Consider the following 15,084-nt stretch of genomic DNA (forward strand, 5'->3'; position numbering starts at 1 on the left):
GTTATAATTAACAGAGAACAGATCAGCGGTTGCCAGGGGTAAGAGGTACAGTGAGAGTAACCATAAAGGGCATGAGAGAATTTTTGTAGTGATGGAACTGTTGTGCATCCTGATTGTGTTGGTGGTTGCATGTATCTATATACATGCTCAAATTCAGAAAACTAAAAAAAAAGGCATTTTTACTCTGTATGTAAAGATAAAAAACAGAGGGTGGGGATTTGCTGGATGTTAATTAAAAAATAAAATTTAGAAAGAAAGAGGAAAAATGAGAAAATCTCTGTTATAAAATAAAAGACACTTAGGAGACAATACAAAAATATGTAATTTGTGGACTGTTTGGATCCTGATTTAAACAATCTCACCCCAAAAGGCATTCTTCATACAACCAAGAAAAATTTAATGTTAATTTAGGACTATATCTGAAATTTAAGTTTTTAAAGTATGGTAATGGCCTTGTAATTATGTAAAAAAAAACTTCATCGGTTAGAAATGAATTCTGAAATATATGTGTGTGTGAGAGAAATAGGGTTAAATCTGCTACTTGCTTTAAAATAATTAAGAAAAAGTAGCAGGAAAGATACATTAGCAAATGTTGAAGCTAAAGGCTCATTATACTATCTTTCTATTTTTGAGTGTGTTTGAAGTTTTTTGTAATTTGTTTTTCTTAAAAATGGAAAATTAGGTTTTAAAAATAGAGAACTTCTCTTCAACATGTGTTATAAAGCAGTAGACACAATAGGTCTATGGTTGGTTTCCACTGTAATGTCAAATCTTTCCAATGACTCAAAATAAATAAATGCTGTGTGTGCCAAAAATAATACTGACATAAGAAAAAATCCAGTCTCTCAGAAATCTTATACCTTAAACAATAAACTACTAAAATTACTAGATTAGTAAAGATTTGCAGTTCGAGTTTACAGTAGCATATCAAAACAGCTTTTTTCCCCACAATGTCATTTCAGTGACACCACCAAAGAAATAAAGGGTAAAAATAATTTTAAAACAATAATTATGATTCTAAAAATCTCAGCCAAAACCCCAAAATTACTCGAGATTTTTGATTCTCATTAATTATTTACACAGTGTGGCTTTCTTGCTGTGTTGGCCCAGTCTGTTCTTTTGAGCAATATTGTTATTTGTTGTTTCTTGAGCACTTAGCACTGTGTGAGATACAGACCATAAATTTCCTCCCTAGGGGACAACAATCAAAGCCACACAAGCAAAACACAAAGATTAGCTATTTAAGAAATGAAAACCCAATGAAAGGTTAAGAACTCCCTATTTTTTTCTCAGCTTTAAGCTCATGATATAACACATGCTTCTTTTGGGGGTGCAAAACAAGACTAGTTGGCAAGATAAACAACCAGATTAGAGGAGATAGGAAACATCCCAGAGATCGTCCCAAGAAAATATCCTTCCTTAGAGAGCCTTTCAGTTTCTGGTATATATAAATCACTAGAACCCATTCCCAGCTCTAGTGGGCTGCAATAGCTTTGTGTGAAGTATGATTTAGGTCTGCCCAGTAGACATTTCTGTTCCCTTTCTTTTGATAACACCACTGTTTCAGGAACTGCTTCCCCAGTCTCTGTGTTCCTGATGGGACTATCAATCATAGTGCACCTTTCCCAGACCTTATAAAAACACCAGAGGCCCGGTGCATGAAATTTGTGCACTGGGGGGGAGTTGTCTCTCAGCCGGGTCTGTGCCCTCTCTCAGTCTGGGACCCCTCAGGAGATGTCCACCTGCTGACTTAGGCCCACTCCCTGCCCTCCTTGTTCCTTACCGCCCACCTGCTTGCTGCTCCTTAGCACTGAACGAAGGTGGGAGAGGCTCCCGTCACCACCACTGCGCTCACTTCTGGCTGAGCAGTGCTCCCCCTGTGGGAGCGTACTGACCACCAGGGGGCAGCTTCTGCATTGAGCATCTGCCCCCTGGTGGTCAGTCTTCACCATAGCGACCGGTCGTTCTGGTTGTTCCTGGTCACCTAAGCTTTTATTATATAGAGTGTGCTCAAGGATGTGGCCCTGGGGCAGCCCAAGGTCATTTTTATAGGCCCTGTAATGAAATTTCTCTGCAGTGTCCAATAGGCCAATTTGCAAAGAAAAGTAAAAATAAGTGTATATAGTGTAAGTACTAGCAGGTGTAAGCCATAGAATCAGGCCCTTGAGACCCTAGTTTCTACAGTTCTTTAGGTTATATGAGCTACTTCCCAACCTTTTCAGCTAGCACACTCAAGTTTTCGCTTGGGATGGTGTGAATTGGGTTTCTTTTGTAATTTGTACCTGAAAGAATCCTAAGTTAAATAAATTGCCCAGGGCCCAGTTGCTCCTAAATGACAGGGTTATCATTCAAACTCAGGTCTGTCTACTACATGGCAGAGTTTTTCTACTATGCTAATTTACTTTGCATCCTGAAGGTGTTGTATTCCTAAAATATAGTTTTGTCTAAGACTGAGAAAGAAAAGGAAAGGCGCTGAGGTGAGGAGCTTGGTCTATCTGATCCTATATTGTTTCCTGGTGGCATGAGGGAGGTGAAAGCTGCAAATACAGTAATATCTAATAAAATATTATTTTAGCTCATTTTGGTATTTAATGCATATCATTAATGCAAGCTGGCAATCATACAAACTTCCACCCAAGCGCAAATCAAAGGTGTATAATTCCAGGAATGGTACCCAAGTATTTTCTCTCCCCTCTGCTCTATCCAGTCTATAATGATTGCATTAAAAATAATGTTTAAATAAATAAATTACAACAACACCAAGAATACATATATTTGTTTCCATTTACAAACTACTTTATTCACGGCTTCACCTGTATATGCAAAGAAAAACAAGTACTGAAATGATGCTAACAGTTTACAAATTAAATTAATGGCTTATTTTTTTATAAGAATTACTTTTATGTCTCAAGTCAAATGTTGTTTCCTCCCTTTCCTATTTTAAATGTTTACTTTATTTCTCTTACTGCACTTATGATTTGAAATTATCTTGTTTATTTATTTACTTCTTACATTATTTATTATAACTTGTTTCTTCATTTATTAGTAGGAGTCTTGCCAGTTTTATTTGTCGTCATATTTTTAACAGCCTGGCATATAAGAGACATGAAGTATTCATTAAATTAACTTAAAAAGCATACCCTTCCAAAATAAAAGTCACTGTTCTGATACTGATAAAATGTACCAATAGCTTAAATCGAAAGAATGATGGATTTTTCTGTGTTCTCCTACAAAACTGGGCTGGAATTCTGTTGCAAGCCCAGGTGTCAGCAGATGAGAACAAATAGCATTCTCCAATGGGGTTAGGCAAAGGCTTAGCTGAGTCCTAAGAAGGCTTCCTGATTCAACTAGAGCAGCTCTTCATTTATCAGCATTTTACAGGGACTCTGCATGAGCTTTTGTTTGAAGAACGGGTTCCATTACTTAAAAACAGGATCTTGGGGTAGGTGGTAGGATTCTACTGTTCTGGGAAATTTGGACCGAAAAATAGTTGAAATTATTTACAATTCTAAATTACATTTTTTCCCTTTTAAAGTAAATGTGCTGTAAGTACTATTAATGTTTTTGTAGTATAATAACAAAATTACTTCTGCCTCAATTTTAAAGATTTAAGCAATTATGCTTTATTAGAATTTTAGGGGAAAGTGAGATACTAAGGCTTCTAGAATCAGAAAAATCTTCACCTTTAGCTATGTAAAAAATTATAAAAGTTAAACCTTACGTTGAAGAATTTTGGAATCTTTGGATTCAAATATTTCTTCTCCCTTTGTGTTAATCTTATATTTGCATTTGACTTTTTTTCTATAAGACAGCATATGAAAACATGTTTAGTGTTTCCTCCCTGTCCAGGTTGCATTTTATCTTGAGTAGATTTAAAACCAGATTAGTTGTAATAGGATTCCAGGATGTCGGCAGATGTCTATTTGTCTCGGACGATGTCTCTTGCAATCAGCTCCTTCATTATTTCATTGGTACCACCATAGATTGGCTGAACTCGGGCATCCACGTAAGCTCTGGATAAATCAGAAGATGATTGAATGAGTAAAGATACTAGAAATTATACATTTTGTCTTACTACATAACTATTAATTACTTTAAAGTATTCAATTAATGGAATCCAAGTAATAAACGTTTTTCATAATTACTTTTTTCCAGTATGGCATTCATCCTTGATTGGTATAGTTATCAAATTCTATTAAGATAGAAATCACCTGTATAGCTTTGTTTTAGTTTGCTTGAAGAGGTTAAAAATTCAAAATAACATCTATAAGTTTGTTTTACTTTAATTTTGTAAAATTCACCACATATAATAGCATTCTAAAAAAGGGCATTTTATATAGATATTGATAGAATGTTTTAATTTCTTGTTATCTTTCATTATTCCCAAAGAAGTTGAAATCCACTGGTTTCATAGAAAACAAAAGAGAAAATACATATTCTCTAACATTCTACCACTGCTGCTGCCATCAGGGGTATAAACTGATGCTGTAGAAAATATTACTTCCCACAAAGTTAACAAGTAACTTATTTTTTGGAAATGGTTAATAGTCACTCCAGTGGTGTCTGAGGTTAAAATACCGAGTGTCTGAGTCCACTAGCGAGCGCGTGCGTGCGCACACACACACACACACAAAGTTATAAAAAATTCACTTTTGGTAGGCATGATCATAACCATGACACTGTATAATTATTTTTACCTGTTCTCTCAGCTGTGGGGTCAGGGAGAATAAATATTATATTTTTTTCCAGCTAAAGGAACTGAGGTACAGAAAAGTTCATACATTTACTATTTAATGGGCAAATAGATCATTGGCAGACTGCAATGAGAAGGTAGGTATCCTGCAGGTATCTTTTTTATTATATCACAATAGTTTCATTGCCTCAGGCATATAGGACTAGTTATTGAGCTTTGGACTTTCCTAGTAGAGAAATTCAATGGCATTTCTTTTTCTAGCATAAAATCTTTTTTAAAAAATTGAAATTTGAAATGTGCCAGCTCTCTAGGAACATGACCAATTCTGGATTTATCCTTCTTCATGCTTATCATAGGGCCCTGCAAAGAGTAAGCACTCAGTAAATACTGACTGAGCTGATTTATTGTATTACAGAGGAATTTTAGTGTCTCCATACCAACTTTCTGAAGAAACTTGAAATCTGGAGACATTAGTGTTTTCAAATATATATTTTTTTCTTTTGAACACATTCCACTGTTGCCTGCAAAATCCAGCCCTTGCATTTAGAGGGCCTGCCTAGCATTTCAATCTACTTCAGCAACCTCAATGCTTTCAGACATTTTTGGACTGGGTTGGGTGTTTTTTTTCTTTTTCTTTCACATTACAGAAGTTCCAATGGAATTAGTAATGACAAGAGATCAGTAGACCTTTTTATAGGTTACTAATTAAATTCATCATCAACTAGCATTAACAGGGAAAGACAGCAGAATAAATGTTTAACCATATAATTGATGAAGCTCTGTATCCCAGGCTGCTCTTCCTAGCATGGCAGGGAATCTTGAAATGGCAGAGAATAAGCCTCACTTCTCACAGGCCCCAGGCCTAACGGGTAAGACTGAAGTAATTCATGCTAAAGAGCAGTTATTTAAAAACAAATCAATGAAATGAAACAAAACAAAAAAAAGCACCTCTTTTATCTGTGAAACCAAGATTCAGACACACACACACACACACACACACACACACAAACACACAAACACACACAATATAGCTTAATCTGAGGACATAAGAAACACAAACAGAATGATTTTTCCCTATTAAATCACAGTCTGTACACATCCACATACTGCCTACAGTTTCTCATTAAGTTTTTTGATATTATCTATTATGTTCTCTCTCGCTTTTTTATAAAAAAAAAATTCCTTCCTTATGTCTTGGGGAGAAAAATAGCAGTCTAGTTGAAAATTTCCAGGGATTTCAAATATGAAGCCATCCAGCTACAGTTTTTGCTTGCTGCTGATCTGAAGGAATAGCTTTTTGGGCCATGTACATGGTTGACTCCTCTTCACCTAATCGGCCTCTCTCAGAACCCGAACTAAACCAGACCAACACTGAGCCACCACTTGTCTCCTTGCCCAGCAGTGACAGCTGCTGCACAATTGAGTAGAAAAATACAGACACCCATTATTATCCTACTTTCCTAGCTTAGTGAATATCGTAAATGGACTAATATTGTGAGTAAAACACAAAAATGTACAGGAAAAATGTCAGTAATGATTTAATTTGTGCTAGCATAATTCAGTGTTTACTTTTGATTTCATGACAATGCAAAGTAAAAATAAATAAATAAATCTGTGATTAAGACTTGTTTGAAGTAGTTCTAAAAGGATCTACCAAAATCCAAACCCAAGGATTGATTAAAAAAAAAAAAAAAACTGTTTAGCTACTTCATGCCCAGTCCCAAGAAAGGAAAAAGCCCTACTTATTGCTGAGATTTTATAAAAGGTTATAAATTACATACATCCTGTGATTAAAGCTTTATAAGCTGCCCAATGGCTACAGAAAATTAGTAAATTATATCTATGCCAAAGCTTCTGTTCTTAATGTAACTTTAATAAAATGTTTATTTTCCTCGTTAAGGACTATAAGTATATCAAATGTTTTCAATTATGCTTGCCAAAATGATGCATTTGAAAGTCAGTTTGAGTACTAGTTTGATAATTTCCCCTTTAAATATTTGTATTTAAATTAAAATTAGAAAAGGTTTTTTGAAGTCCATAGCCTTCTCATTCTCTGATTCAAAACTAAATTTGACTTCTCTTGAGACAGCAGAAACTTCCCCGGGAAAATTTTATAAGCTGAAAATACTGCTAAATAAGAGGAGAATATATTTTCTAGAGTGGTGAGGAGAATTACCAACGGGGAGATTATTGAAGCAAAGATTTATGGAAAGAATAAATTATGAAATGGAGGAAGAAATATAGAAAAGGATGCTGCCTTATTGATAAACTGGTATTGCTTTGAACTTATAGCAAGGATATTCATATGTAATGCCATCAAAGGGTGTATTTAAATTATTTTAGTTGGAAGGAAATAAAATTTCTATTTGGAAAAAATTAATACTTTCAGTTTTTTTAGAGGAAAATAATCAAATATTTAAGATATGAAAACTTAAATTCTTTTCATACGCAGGCTGATTTTTCTGTAGGGTCTTTCCTCTTTTTCTAATTTAAAAAAAGTGACGTTTCCATAGAAGACATATAATTGACCAACAGGTATATATATGAAAAAATGCTAACGTCACTAACCATCAGGGGAATGCAAATCAAAATCACAATTAGAAATCACCTCAAATATTGACAAGGATGTAGAGAAACTGGAACTTTGCCTACAGTTGTAGGGAAATGCAAAATGGTACAGCTGCTATGAAAAACAGCATGATGGTTCCTCAAAACATTAAGTAAAACTACCATATGATCCAGAAATCCCGCTTGTAGGAATTTATTCAAAAGAATTGAAATCAGGACCTGCAGGTAATACTAGCACTCACATGTTCATTGCAGTATTATTCACAGTAGCCAAGATGTGGGAACAGCCTGACTGTTCATGGACAGATAAATGGATAAAGAAAATGTAGTGTATACATATAGTAGAATACTATTCAACCTTAAAAACAGGAAACTCAGCAGCATGTGATAATTTGGAAGGACCTTGAAGACATTCTGCTTAGTGAAATAAGCCAGTCACAGAACAACAGATACCACACTGATTCCACCTATATGAGTTATCTAAAATCCACAGACTCAATAAGGAATCTTGGTTGCCAGGGACTAAGGGGAGGGGAAGATGGAGAGTTACTAATAATGGGCTTAAAATTTCGATTAAGCAAGATGAATAAGCTCTAGAGGTCCATACTGCAACATTGTACCTATAATTTACAATACTCTATAGTACACTTAAAAATTGGTGAAGTGCCTGGCCTGTGCGGCTCAGTGGTTGAGTGTCAACCCAGGAACCAAGAGGTCACCGGTTTGATTCCTCGTCAGGGCACATGCTGGGGTTTCAGGTCCAACCCCAGTAGGGGATGTTTCAGGACCATGATGTTTCTCTTTCATCAATGTTTCTATCTTTCTATCTCTCTCCCTTCCTCTCTCTCTCTAAAAATCAATTAAAAAAATTGTGAAGAGGGTAGATCTCATCTTAAGTGTTCTTATCATGGTAAAATAAAATAAAATAATTAATAGTCAATGCAAATTAAAGGAAGAATGACAACCTATTTTTTTACCCATTAGATTAGCACAAAGTTTAAAAGACAGTAACATTCATAGCTTAGGAGGAAAGTCATCGGTCTTTGTTCATTTAAGTATAAATTGCTACTAAATGGAGGAAATAATCTGGAAATTATAAACATTTAAAATATGCATACTTTTGAACTAGCAATACTACTTTTGGGACACTGTTTTCTTACAATAGGAAACACGTGTATCTAAGATACATGTAATAAGGTGTTTGTTGTTGCATTGTTTATCAGAGTAAAAAACAGTAAAATAACCTGAATAATTATGGTTAATCTATAAAATATAACATTACATAACAATTTCAAAAGTGATATTAATCCTGTATAACAATTCAAATAAAGCCACAGATTATGCTTTAGTATATTGGTCTCTTCACTTTCTTTAAAAAATGACAAAATCCTCGGGGTGAGCCAATTACAGAAAGCTGTTTCCATCTGCTTGAATACACTCTGTAGTCAGTTGAAAAATGAAGGCTTTGCACCTTCTTTCCTTCAATGTACAAAGTTGAGTAATTTCCCTTTTTCTTCACATCGGCAGAGGAGTGTAACAGAACAGTCATACTCACTTTGCAATTGGGTACTCCCACATGTATCCCCAACCGCCATGGAGCTGCACGCAGTCATAAGCCACACTGTTCTGTAGCTCAGATGCCCTAGATGAGCAAAATAAAAAACAGAGATGGAACATTTGAAACGGATTTGCATGAGGTGCTTCACAATCAGGAAACAAGTTATTTATCAAATACATACATTTATCAAACAATTAAAAGTAGGCATATAGCCCACCAGAGATATCATTGTAATTGTGTATAAATTACACATGAAATAAATCTCAGGAGAATTTTCACACAATGAATACCTTCTTCATCCATTATATTTTTGGCTGAGTTTTTGTTAAGGCTATAGACAAAATGTGGAAAGCATAGATGATTAGGTTTTCGCCACTTTATGCCTGAGAGGGATATAGTAAAAACTTGAAGTTGGTCCACTTTATTTAGATTCTCTATATGATCTAAGTTAACAGTATAACTATACAATTACCTATTTCCTTTTGTCTTTGAATTATGTCATAACCCCCTACCCCCAAAATGTCACTTCCTACCTTAACGCTACAAGTCTGAATTCAAATAATTGTGGGAAAAAATTTTTTTAGGGTTTTCAGAAATAAACTGAAAGTAAAAATGAAAACCTAAGGAGGGTTCACTACTGTTAAAGTGCATGTTATCATATAGGAAACTTATTAAAGATTATGTAGGAATTATTGTCCTTGAGACAATATGAAGTACTTGAGAAATATTCTTTTCTGATCTTATCACAATAATTTCAACTATCATTAAGGGATTTTTATTCATCTTAACATAAAAAGATCAGTTAGTTCAAAATTACTTTCAACATATTTTTCAGTAGTGTGAAACAAAGCAAAGGTAAGCATGGACACATTTTCCTATTAAAAATAATTTTTAAATCCAATAGGACAGGTGAGGATGTTCCCAAGAAATACAATAATGGTATAATGATTAATAGACAAGACTCAAGGGTAATAATATTTGGAATTCTATACATTTTTGTATTTGGTAAGTACTTCAGTGAACTGTTTACCAGACTATCACTAGTTGCTTACTCTGCTACAAGATGAAATGCCATATGTTTATGCGTCTGTAAACCTGGTGTTTTCAAGGACAGTGAAGTCCATAACTATCCAAACATCTCTTTTTCTGAAAATATCTAAAGCTATTTTTACACTTTTTAAACTAATCAAGAAACTTGCTGTAAATGTCTCCCCTTCCCAAAGTGCAAGTTCCTAGTAATTCCACCTCAATTTCAACCTGGCAATTTTATTATTTTGGAATCATTACAGAAAGCACCATTCTGTATATTTTCCCATTCTACTTCTGACTAAACTGAACACAAGTTAATGAATAATGACAGGAATTTTTTCTAGGTTATTTTGGGCTAATGAGATGTGAGAATGTTTGCTTTTAAAACAGAGACCAAACCCATGTCCAGACTCTGATTTAAACTATGATCTTGCATCATAAAGTACACAAAAGCCTTGTAGGAATCTTTTTTCAATCAACTCACCTTTAATACCATTGCTAATCATCTTTAACACAAATGAAAGTCTTTCTGAACGTAATAGGATATTCTTTCCTTTCACTTAATAGAGCATGTACAAGTTTTGATTGGACAGTCAATTCTTCAGAAATTTTTCTTTGATCTGAAAACACCTTAAATAGGAAAATCCTGTCCAAGCTACTCATTTCACAGATATCAAAATGTTGTCTCAAAAAAAAAATTTAATGATAGTTATTTAATGAAAGAACTGTGACTCTTCAGGACTTTAAGTTTTACTGTAAATTTTTGCTCTCACTATACTGACACTCTTCAGATAATTTTAAATTAAACTTAAACTAATCAGTCATCCTACTTCAGTCTCTTAGTGCTTATTTTCAATGGCATGCTAAAAGTTAAATACCAACTCGAGTAATTTTTAGCATATTATAAGTAGGCTAGATGGAACCTTTCAGCATTTTTTATAAAGTGGTTCTCATTGCTAGCTTACATTAACTCAGCCTTCTTCTTTCAGAACCCTCCAGGCTGAGTGTAAAGTTAAGAGAATTACACAACAGTCTACACAAACCCCACAATTTAATTACTGTAGCCTGCATACCAGTATTTCGCCATGGAAGCCGAGGCAGAGTCCAGACGTTTCATTTCATGCAGCTGGATACAGCTGTCCACAAAAGCTCTGGTTACACAAATGTGTGTTTTTAATTCTGCTAGTTTATGCTGCACCGTCTTGAGTTGAAAGGAAATGAAAAATAAAGATGAGCATGGTAGAAGAGCATGTTTTGAGTTACCTAACACATCAAACATTATATAATAGAAGATTTTTAGAGCAAAACAAAAGTGGAATTACTGGGTTGTGTGTTTTTCTTTCTTTCAACAAAAAACAAGCATATGTTAACAAAAGAGCTTAAATTTAAATGCTGCTGTATTTCAATGCTAAGGAAACTTGTAAGAAAAGAAAAGATCCAAAAATAAATACATAACTATCTGATGTTTTAGATGAAAAAGTTTTAGACCATGTAGGGAAGCTTCTTGAAAACAGCATGACTGATGGGTGAGCACCATCTTGTGGTACAGTCCTGTAAGTACAGCTGCTGACAAAACGTATTTTCCTCTGGAATCTAAACCCATGAAGAAGTATTCTCTATTAGTGAAATTAAGTAATCATATTCCTCTATTTTGCTTGTTTACCTTGGAAAAAAATAAAGTAACAAGCTGCAGTGACAACATACAAAATATTATTTTATATTGCAAAGTATTTAATCTAGATCTGTAAAATGCAATAAAAGAACAAAAGAACTGAAATCTCAAGAGATCAGAGTCCAGTACCCTCAACCTCTTCTGAATTCTCTCCACCCTTCTTCTTCTCTCTCTCAATAGCTTGTCTAGAAGAGTCTCTAACTTGAATTAGATGTTCAGGAATTGTTAGCACTAATATACCTTTATACCTTCTCCTGTTAGCCACAGACAACCAACAGTGCCCTTGAAAATCATCTCATCTAGACCATTCTCAATCATCTCAACTGCTCTCACTTCAATCACATTTTCTTGTATTCCTGACTCTTGGCTCCCACACCTTGAACTTTAAGTTTATATCTGGGCTCTTTACGCACCAACCCTTGAACCTACTTCAGGAACTGGCTTAGATTTGAAATACTGGCTTTCTACTCCAAAAAAAAGCACAGCTGGCTCCACCTTCCTTGTGGAAATTCAGATAGAAATAGAGTTCTGATCATTCGGCTGTGGAATATTTGAGTGAGACGTACACTGTGGCGAATTAAAGGCATGGAAGTTGGTGACAAAGTGACTCAGTGAAACTTAAACTAGAAATTAAATGTACCCTACACTGGCAAGTCCAAAGTCATGACTCAGTTCTCAGAGGAAGGTTTTGGGGACCAGATTCTCAGAGGATGCTGCCTTTACTACTGGTTACAGCAATTCTCAAACCATAAAACTAAACCTTTCAGTATAGCTGTGGTGGGGAAAGTTTGGGTACTTTCCATTTCTGGAAAAGGGTAGAAAAGGAGTCTAATCAGACCCAGGACCAGGCAAGACCAGGGTGTGTCAGAGAGAGTAGGTACTCTGATGAACAGATTCCTTGTAAGTGTACCAACATAACGGCTGTGCTGATGAAAAATCCAACTGACTGCCTTTCACTTGGCTTCACACCATCCTGTTCTAGAAACAGACAACGTGACCGGCATCTAACGATTCCAAAACCAAGCAGTCGGAAGGCTGATGACACACTTTTCCCACCTCTGTACCTTGGACTCTAATTCAGAACATCTAAACCTTCTCATTCTTTCCATTATTTTTTCTATTTCTCTTTCTAGTCGCTTAATTAGGCCAACTCCCTACCCTTTCACCAGCACAAATTTTTCCACTCCCACCCCACATATCCGCATTTACTCATAGAGAATCTAAAGAGGAAACAAGGAATGAAAAAAGGTGGGGAAATACTCTTCTATGCTCTGAAAACAGATGAGGCTATGTTCCACAGAAATCCCTGAAACTCAGTTCTAAGCCTACTTCCATCTCAGTTCAGTGACACTCCATTTGGAAAATAAGGGGGAACCTGACAAGTCTCAAGACACTTTTGCCCTATCCACCCCAGTGGGTGGCATGTTTGAGAATTTATGCACTATTTACAGGAGAGAATCAAGAACTCTAAGACCAATTCTCTCATATGAGAGCTGTTCCAATGGGAATGCTGGGAGCTTCCAGAGGCTGAAGTTAAATTTCAGACCAGTATGGGCTCATTTAGAATTCTGGGTCAGCGCATTCAGCGAGGTCCAGAGGTCTGAAGGAATAAATGCCTCCAATGGTACATCATTTACTCTCCGGAGATACAGAGATTAAATATTTACATGTTCTTGGCATTGAGTTGGGTGTTACTATTTGGTCTTTGCTCTTCAGACACTGTGTCATACTTTTAGAAATTATTCTCTAATGAATAGCAGTTACTAATTGTACCACACATTATTAGCAAGGTACTTTTTGTGAATGATCAACATGCTCATAGCAGTATTGTTTAACATTCATTAACAGTTGCTAATAGATAATATTGCAGCTAGCATTAAAAAAAATCTCTTAAGTTATTAAGTAGACCAGATAGAGTCTCTTTCCTAGGATCCTTCTGAGTAAAAAAAAAAAAAAAAAAATCTTAGAATCATAGAAATGGAAGACACCTTGGAAAGTTATCTAGCCCCAGTATTCCATTTAAACAACACCATTAGTTGAACTCTCATATGTTATGCCTGAAATATAAAATATAACATCTTAGGTTTGCTATCTAATATTGTAGTTAATTAATCCTACACTCAAGATCTTAAGAATTGGACATTCGGTTTTTGGAGGAATGTGAGAAAGAAGTGTTGTTTTCTTCTTCTATTTCATTTTCTAATACTTTGTGTCCTTTGAATCAAGAGCACATACCACCTAGGAAATAACTAAAGCTTGTGTTAAGAAAGAACACTGAATTTTCACTTCATTGAACATGGGTGAACATGTATGAAGGGAAGGAAAAAGAATAAAGTCTATCTACCTTAAATTTCCGGATAGTAAGACTAGTGCCTGAATTAAGAGTGTAGGTTCCGGAGTTAGAATATCTGTGTAATCTTGGGCAAGTTACTTAACCTCTCTATGCCTCAATCTCCTTATCTGTAAAATAAGGATAAATATAATAGTTATTATGCAGAGTTGCTGTGAAAAAAAAATGAGACAATCCAATTAGCAATGTCTGGTACACAGGCACAATGCAAAATAATGACAAATGACAGTCATTATAATTATTGAATATCAGAATTTTACTGTTTTATTGTCTATTCCATGAAAAATCATAAGACAACATCAAATATGGAAAGTATGAATGAAATGAAATGGAGATCCAATAGCTACTTAAGTATGATAGATCTCCATCTTATAAAAAATTTATTGATTGATTTGAGAGAGAAAGAGAGAGAGAGAGACCAATTTGTTGTTTCATTTATTTACACATTCATTGGATGTGCCTGACCAGGGATCAAATCCTCAACCCTGGTGTATCATGATGCTCCAACCAACTGAACTACCCGGATAAGACTAAATATGGTACGTCTCCATCTTAAAAAGAAAACAAATTTTGTGAAATGCATCCAAATAGTCAGAAAGGATCAACATGTTCAAAATTCAAGGATAAAAAAGAGAAAGAAAACAGAATTGTTATGTACTCATAAAATGACATTTGGCTAAGTATAATATGGCATTTAAAGGTCTTCTATTTCAATTTAATAACCAGAACCATAGTGTACCCAGCACTAGAATAGGCTGTGTAGGCATGTATTGGTCATTCATCTTCTCCGAATAGATTAAATTCCTATATTCAATATGAAAATATTATTCAAATATATTTATTTAGATAAAACAGAAAAATTAAAAGAAATATATCAGAATTCTCAAAACATACATTTACTTGGAAAATACTACTTGTCAATAATATAGTGGTGGAAGCAGAATGCTACTTTTGAAACTACCTTTGAAAGAAGGCAACCAAAAAATGGCACCTGCTTTGAAAAGGATTAAAACTATTTCTTCTTTTTTTTGGTATTTTACATATATATATCACATATATATTAACAAATATTTCCTGCATATTTAAAATCCAGGAAATGTCAAAACACATTTAACATTCTTAGTTATACAATCTGGGTACTATTATAGTCATCTTTGTTGTGATTTAATATGAATTCCATAAATATAGGAATTGTATATTTCTAAGGGGATGGA

General features: G+C 34.7%; 1 protein-coding gene across 1 annotated transcript in view; it reads right to left on the reverse strand.

The window, feature by feature from the left end:
• Positions 1-2,748: 2,748 nt before the first annotated feature.
• Positions 2,749-15,084, reverse strand: part of ACADL (acyl-CoA dehydrogenase long chain) — a 37,478-nt gene continuing 25,142 nt past the window's right edge. The window contains exons 9-11 of the mRNA XM_070422052.1: positions 10,922-11,049; positions 8,817-8,903; positions 2,749-4,013 (exon numbers count right to left, since the gene is read on the reverse strand). Of these exons, the coding sequence (XP_070278153.1) occupies positions 3,920-4,013; positions 8,817-8,903; positions 10,922-11,049 (309 nt within the window). The 3' untranslated portion in view covers positions 2,749-3,919. The remainder of the gene's footprint in view (positions 4,014-8,816; positions 8,904-10,921; positions 11,050-15,084) is intronic.

Source organism: Myotis yumanensis, unplaced genomic scaffold (assembly GCF_028538775.1).
Source record: "Myotis yumanensis isolate MYYU_CA2020_CCGP unplaced genomic scaffold, mMyoYum1.0.hap1 SCAF_8, whole genome shotgun sequence".
Taxonomy (NCBI): domain Eukaryota; kingdom Metazoa; phylum Chordata; class Mammalia; order Chiroptera; family Vespertilionidae; genus Myotis; species Myotis yumanensis.